The sequence below is a fragment of the Papaver somniferum genome, chromosome 7, assembly GCF_003573695.1.
Source record: "Papaver somniferum cultivar HN1 chromosome 7, ASM357369v1, whole genome shotgun sequence".
Classification (NCBI taxonomy): Eukaryota; Viridiplantae; Streptophyta; class Magnoliopsida; order Ranunculales; family Papaveraceae; genus Papaver; species Papaver somniferum.
The window spans coordinates 230,449,230-230,457,471 of NC_039364.1; the positions used below are offsets into that span (position 1 = coordinate 230,449,230).

Sequence of the window (8,242 nt, forward strand, 5' to 3'; positions counted from 1 at the left end):
TTTTGGGTTACTATGTTTAACCAACATACACGTACACGTTTGGGCATGGTTTTCACAAACCCAGTAAACGTCTACCCAAGTGTGTGTGACAAGCTAAGTTTTCGATCTAACGGTTGAGAAATATTAGCTTGAATCTAAATCAGGTTTTCATCTAACGGTGAATACGGATTGCTTTGTATCTAAGGCAAAACCCTGATTTGGAGGCTATATAAAGGAGACATCTAGCATTGTGCAAAACTAATCCCCACACGTATGTGTGATACTAGTGCGCTCGCTAGAGTCGATTCTTCTTTAACCTTTGGTTTTTTTCTTTAAAACCAGGTTAACGACTTAAATACTTCATTGGGATTGTGAAGCCAAACCGATACTACTTTTATCGTAGTTGTGTAATCTGATCTTGCATCTTCTATCGTACGAGTACAATCTTTGATTGGCTTGAGATCGTGAGAGTTCTCCGATAGGAAAGATAAAGAAGTCACAAACATCTTCGTCTCACTGTTTGTGATTCCTCGACAAACCGCTTGTGTAGTCAAGAAGGATTGTTGAGAGGTGATTGATTAATCTAGGTTTTTCTTCGGGAATATAAGACCCGATTATTAATTGGTTCTTGTTCACCTTGATTTTATATCTTTAGACGGAACAAAACCTAGGGTTTTCTGTGGGAGACAGATTTATCCTTTGATAGACTTTTCTGTGTGAGACAGATTTGTTTATTATCAAGTCTGCAATTTTGGGTTGCACCAACTGTTAGTTATGGGTGAGATCAGCTAAGGGAATCAAGTGCGCAGTATCCTGCTGGGATTAGAGGCGTAGGAGTACAACTGTACCTTGGATCGGTGGGAGACTGATTGGGATTCAACTATAGTCCAGTCCGAAGTTAGCTTCGAGTAGGCTAGTGTCTGTAGCGGCTTAATACAATGTGTATTCAATCTGGACTAGGTCCCGGGGTTTTTCTGCATTTGCGGTTTCTTCATTATCAAAACTTCTGGTGTCTGTGTTATTTCTTTTCCGAATTATATTTTATATAATTGAAATACTACAGGTTGTGCTTTAAGATCATCAATTGGAAATCCAACCTTTGGTTGTTGATTGATATTGATTGATCCTTGGATATTGGTCTTTGGTACCGTCCAAGTTATTCCTTGTGTTTGATTAAAGACTCGCTATTGTTTTAGCTTGAGTAAATCAAAACAAGTGAGAGATATTGATTCCTTGATATACTTTAATCTAGATTGAGTTTGACTGTCTAGTTGATTCTCTAGCAACTGTCTAGTTGATTCTCTAGCAAAGTATTTCGGAGTTAGTCCATACAGATTGCTAAGCGAAATATTGGGTGGTGTTGTTAGACCCCCGCTTTTTCACAAAGGCACGCAAAACATCAGCTTGACTTGTGACTTTCTTTAAGATAAGTGGTAAGCCATTGAACAAAGGAATGAGTTGCTTAAATGGATTTGTTTCTACTTCATGAATCTTGAGAGTAGTAGATATGCTACCAAATGGGCCCATGTTAATCATGCAATTGGGAGATTCCTGGTTGGTAGCACTTGTGGTTTGGGAAACAGCTGCTGCCTTTCCTTTACCCACATAACCAGTACAAACCAACATTTGACTTTGCGTATCTGGTGTTACTTCACTTGAGTTGATAGGGAATCAATAGTTGAGATGTTTGGAGTAATTATAGGAAGCTCATGTGCTTGAGTATATGGAATCATGAGTCTATAAATTGGTGGGTAGACATATTTTGATGTAGATGAGCTAGCTTCCTTAATAAAATTTTGTTTTGACAGCCAATTAGGACAGACATCATCTTTATGATCAATAACACGAAAAGAGTGAAAAAAGTTCCTTGGGACATTGAAGTACCTGCACTCAATGAGAAAGGGTTTCTCTCTTCCTATAGTAAGGAGGGGAATACCAGTTGGGAGAGCTCGATTGATAGGGATTCTCACATAGATTTTAACATTCTTCTTGAAAGGATGATTACCATATGGATCTTTGGCATCAAGCAGTTATCCAATTTTGAGTGTAAGCTGCTTAAAATTTTCAAATTCAACACATTCTTTAGGAACATTGCATAAGATACGCCACATCATTTCTTCTTCAAAGGAAACTTGAAAGTTTGCAGGCCAAACAGTAGATGGAACCACTCGTAGAACTATAAGGATTCCACAAGCGAACCAAGGGCGTTGTTCATTAACCCTGATGAAATCACTTTTGGCTAAGAATCTGATAAGAACTTTGCTTCTCAATCCATTGAAGTTGGTAACAGTAGGAGTTTTAGATAAAAGCTACTGAGTGTAGATGTAGTATCTGATACAAGAGGTGGGCACTAAAGTCTCACTGCGTATGTAATCCAACATACACCATTTCCAATTAGTATCATTCTCAGCTAGAACGACTGTTTTATCGATGTATGCTGGTTCAGATAGGGAAGCAGGAAGATTTTTGAGTAAAGTAAGCTTCTCATCCATTTGAGAAGAGAGGTTTTGAATAAAGGCAGCAGAATGGGTATCACTTGAAGAATTTGAATCCTCCATATAAACAATAAAGTAGATGGTGAACCTAAGGGTCAAGTGGGTGCCTGCAATTTTAGGGTTGGATGTTAGGATAATATATATATATATATTTGTATTTAGAGTTGATAATTCCAATATACAATGGGGATCAGAGGAGAATAAAGACAGGTCATGGAGATATCCATAGATAAGTAAGTATAAGCATGTCTAGAAGACTGAACCTTAAAAAGGGAAAGTCTGATAGGTAGATTATAGTTTCTGTTGGTAAAGTGAGAATGAAATTGTGAAAGATTCAGGTTGGGTATATGTCGGTAAGGTTCATCAGCAGTGGTGTTGGGCAATGTATAAATGGTATCTGTAGAATCCGTGATAATTGTGTCATGCTCATAATTCATTGATGTAATCGACTCCAACTGGTAGGATAATTGGACATCCGTAATAATGGTTGAGGCACAAAAAGTATAATAATTATAAGACTCGTGCAGGGGAGGTTTTGCTTTATAAGATTTAAGTTACACTTTTAATTTATTATTTACTCTAGAGTTGTGAAGCGGAATTTGAGTGCTTCCAAATATAATGATGGTAGATGGGGTGTATTGAGGGGTGTATGAAATATCAATGGGTGAACTAAAGAGATATTAGTAAACTCGGGATTTGATTTAGTGGGATGTTGATTATTTTGGGGTATAGGGTTTTGAGCATTGATTAGGAAATAGTTGATGCTATGGTAATTCGTACATATAGTCGACGTGCCCCAAGAGCCAATGGTGCCTCCTAACAGGTACTGTAATACCTGAACCTGCATAAAATCATAAACCAAGATTAATACCCAAGAAAAAAATGCTAGGTTTGGTGGCTTACCAATTTCACTCATAATGGCGGAACCATAAAGGCTAGAAGTGGGTAGAAGATTAGGTTTGGTGTATTGGGGTGGTAAGGTCGAAGAGATGCAATTAAGCCAGAACTGAAAGGCTAGAGAAAATTGATTGTGTGGGATAATTTTCAAAGTGTCATGATGGTTCTGAGTACCGTGTATGGGGTATTGAACCGGTGTGCATAGTCTAGAGACATGACTCTTAACCAAACGCCATAAATGGATATGAATGGTATTAATTATGAGTCTATAAAATGGGGTTATCATATGATCGGAAAGATTATACCCATAAAAGGCAAATATTAAGAGAGAGGAAAGGTTTTTAGAAAATGGCCGGTATCGGTAATCAAAACCTTCCTGACAACTCGTAAAATCCTCTTCCTATTGTTCCACCAACATCATCAGTAGAATACGAGCAAGCCAATCTCTTTCCTTGTCGTTGCAAGATCAAGAGTTAGAGAAGCTGAGGAATGATCTGCTAGAGGAACTAAACTGTCGTGCATTGGAGAGAATTCGTCAGAGACGAGAAAGTGAGGAACTTTCCGCACAAGAGTTGGATCGTCAGAGATGAGAAAAATAAAAAAATTGATGCTTTGTTTGAGGTTTGGAAGGTGAAGTAATTTGATAGGGTTGATCGGAAAGATGAGGAAAGAGCAGCAAGAGAAGAATAACCGAAAAGTTTTGGGAGTGCCACTGAGAGTGATTCAGAGGAGTCTGAGAATGGGTTTGAATACCTAGTGGAAGAGATGAACACCAGTGAAGAGGATTCCGATGCTGCAGATGAACGGAGCAGAATGGAGGCTTATCATGATAGGAAGCTTCGCAGAAGATTTGATGATGAGAGAGTCAATCCAAAGATCTTTTTCCAGAACCATGCGTGAAGGAGACAAGTGATGATGAAGAGCTTTTAGAGGATGAGACTCGAGTGATGATAGTGAAGGAAGTGATAGTGAGGGGAATTCGTCATCAGATGACAGTCAGCTGTCTCCTGCATCATCAGGCAGTGATTATAGCGAACAGTATGCAGAGGAGGGGAATTGGAGCTACGATGAAGAGGACTTTTAGAAGTCCCTTCTGGAGTACTGAAAGCAGCCAGGTCTTCAGAATTTGGACTAGTTTTGAAGATGATTAACAATTTTTTTTATAAATTGACTTTTTCGGTACTTGCTCTTCTCCTTCTTTCTATTGATGTGGATGATGGTAGTGTTGAACTTCTTTTGCTTCTTCTCTTGATGGTCGATTTTGTTTTTTGTTCTGCTAGTAGTTTGTTGTTGATAAATAGTGGTGTTTTTTGTAATGGTGATGGGGTGTTTATGGTTGACAAACTTGAAGGTATTTTTCTTAAGTTGAGGCATGTGAACCTCAGGAATCTCGATGGGTTGTAAGAATTGGTGATGTATGCTCTTGTTCTCTTGTTCTTTTGCAGTTATGGTATCAGTTTGAATGGTACTTGTTTGTTGATTTTGAAAGTAAAGTTATGGTATCAGTTTGAATGGTACTTGTTTGTTGATTTTGAAAGTAAAGTTATGGTATCAGTTTGAGTGGTACTTGTTTGTTGATTTTGAAAGTAAAGATAGATGTTCTTCTTGTTGTTGATTTCAGTGGTGATGAATGTAAATCGGTGGTTCATGTTTGGAGAAGAATCAACGGAATAGCTAATAGCATAAAAACAGATCCCAGTGAAGTATATAGGAAAAACTGATATGCTGCCTTGATCTTTCTTTGTCTCGAACCCATCTATATGACCAAACAAGAAAAACTAATCTTGTAAGTACAGATTTTGAAGGCAATCTTGATGAAGTAGCTTATAAAATCACATATATAAAGTAATAGGAGATTGAATTGAGAAGAGCGGGAATTGTTTAGAGAGGCTGGAAATTGCATCATAGAATTTTTCCAAAAGGTTCACTGAGAAAACAGCTTACGTCATGCTTACTGAGCGCCTTAATTGGAGTTGGATATGCAAAATACGTGACAATTGCGAAACAATAACACAACAAACACTATCTGACGCGAAATAATAACACTAGCTGACGCACATAAGAGCAAATGCATACAGATTCTTCGTGGCTGCTTTCAAGTTACAAGTTATGATGACTTTATAAACTCGATCAACCAATTTCTTGAAGTACGTCTCTCTTATCTATAGGTAGTACATTAAGCATACAGAATATAGTACTCTTCTCTGAAGCCTCTACAAAGAAGAGGCGATTCTCTTAGATGTTCAGGTTCGTTCTTAGTTGCCGCCTGCACCAGCATTCCCGCAACTGTTGCCGTTACCTGTAGGACCACAACTGCTGCCGCCTGCACCAGTACTGCCACTACTTCCAGCGCCAGCTCCACCGGCCCCAGCACCAGCGGCCTCGGCACCGCCAGCTCCAGCACCACCAGCCCCAGTGCCGCTTCCTACACCACCACCAAAACCTGTACCTACGCCTCCACCACCAGTACCAGTACCGACCCCACCGGCGCCAGGTCCAACACCGCCAGCACCTACACCCATTCCGCCGCCAACACCAAATCCAGCACCACCGCTTACTCCTCCAACACCCTGCCCCATCCCCATTCCTCCTCCAGCACCAATATTGCCGCCAATTGGCAAGCCTCCAACTCCACCAGCACCAATACTACCTCCACCACCTATTCCTCCAGCCACACTACCACCACCAATTAAATTTTTATTGGACGAATCACCACCTATTAACTTATCACCACTGCTACCATGATCCACTTTCACCACTTGCTCGTCTAGATGGTGTTGAACACCATTACTACCATCACTCTTCCCCATACAAACAGGTTTTTTGCGGACAACCTCACCTGTGAAAGATGAGTGGCCACTCAAGCCTTTCCATCCGCAACTACCCATTCCACCACCACGACCGTTCGCAAACAAATCTGTTTCGTCCTTCATCATCATACCACCAAGATCAACAACACCTTGCTGCTGCTTATTCTCCTCCACCATTACCGAACTCCTACCACCAATAACATCACTTACCATGAACACAAAAACCACCAGAATGGATAATAAAAACCACTTCCCAATTACTAAAACACCCATTTTTGGAACCTCAGAATACTTCAATTCTCTTCGTATATTGAGTGTTAGAACGAGCTTTCACATATAGGCAAATGCATACTGCGGATTTATATAGAACATATCTCTCGTTCTGTTACATTATTTTTCGTAAATCTATGCGTCTATCTGTCGTGTGTTGCTCAACTTTAACTGAAAACTCTCTAGGTGTTGAACACTCGTCAATCTCGACGACATGCACATCATCTACGTGACCATCTCTATCTTTAATAAGGTTTCATGAGTAGTCAAATTAACGTTATTAACTCTCCTGCTGTCTCTCTGGATTTCTGAGATGTACTGTTCAAGAGATAATAAATTCGACACTACCGTTAGGGGCTTCATAGACTCCTTGAAAACGAGACAGAGATGAGAGATGATGATGCATGAAAACCACTCCTTAAGTCAGTTACTCATCGCCAGTGCTATTTTGAACCTAATACGTTAAAGTTTTGATAACCAGAACACCCTCTCCGCGTGGCATACTCAGTAGTCAGTAGGTTTGAATGTGTTTTCAAGTCTTTGACTATTGATCAGAGTCAGGACTCAGAAATGTGTTTTCAAGTCTTTGACTAATGATCAGAGTCAGGACTCAGAAATGCGTTTTACAAATCTTTTCTTTTACTTGTGTACATATCCAAAACTTCTCGAAAAACTGCATTCTCATGAAGTTCTGAAATGTATATGAATTAACAATGCAAGTCCTCTAGGCCATACAATATGACTTCTATAAATTCCTGTTTAAATTTCTAGCTAGACCATTCTCACTCAGGTGGAAATTATAAAGAACCATTTTTTGGGACCATGATTTTTTTGGGGACCATGGTTTTATTAGGCCACCTACCCTACAATGTTAAGGGATGTCCTAAAATCAGATGAGATTACTAATTTGGCCCTTATCCTAATTAAATTAATCCTAACCTAATAACTACATCTAACTTAATCTAAAACAAAAACCTAACATAATCCTAATCTAACCTAGCCGCACAACAAAAAAAAAGCAGTTTTGAGGAACTGTTCTCCTCTTCTTCTTTCCTCTTCCCCATTTAAACATCGTCTTCATCGATTAATCGTCGATTCATAAAATTTTCATCGTCGATTAATCAATTGACTATAAGAATGGTTCTTCGAAAGAAAACCAATAGACTCCCAGGAACAGGTCCCCCATTAGGACATCTAGCAAATCAGCCAAGTGATTTTGAGATTCATAAAGAAGTGGAAGAGCCAAGTGAATCCATAATCCAGTATAATAGACGCGGTAAGAAGCCTGATTCTGCCATGGGACCGATTCGCAGGTATTTTCCAACAAACCCATACTTTTAATTTGATTTTGATTCGTTTAATTGAATAGAAATCATCAAAATAGGGTTCGAACGGAAGTTACAGTGCGATATTCGGTTAGGACGAATTTCTAGAAAACCCTAGTTTGTTAACCGAACTTCCTGAAAGGAAGAACACGAAGAACAGTTCGGTTTTATAGGATTCAAAACCGGGTCACCGAACTGCCAGTTCGTTTAGTTCGCAAAAAAGCCTAAAACTTTTTTCTAACCGAACTTCACCAGTTTTGCAACAATTTGTTTTTCCACTTGTAACCGAACTGTGCAATTTTGCCTGCTATTTTGAGTTTTTGTGTAATCGAACTGAGCTATCTTGTTCGGTTGGTTCGCATAATATTCTAAAACTATTTAGTAGCCAAACTTTACCAAAAAAAAAAACAAATTTCAATATAACTGAACTATGCTTTTTTCCCTATATGTTGAGTTTCAATTTAAC

The 8,242-nt window shown here is 39.1% G+C and overlaps 1 protein-coding gene across 1 annotated transcript; it reads right to left on the reverse strand.

The window, feature by feature from the left end:
• Positions 1-5,626: 5,626 nt before the first annotated feature.
• LOC113296090 (glycine-rich protein 23-like) lies at positions 5,627-6,454 on the reverse strand. The gene has a single exon (XM_026544429.1). It carries the CDS (start codon positions 6,452-6,454, stop codon positions 5,627-5,629), a length of 828 nt encoding a protein of 275 aa, XP_026400214.1.
• Between the last annotated feature and the right edge of the window lie 1,788 nt (positions 6,455-8,242).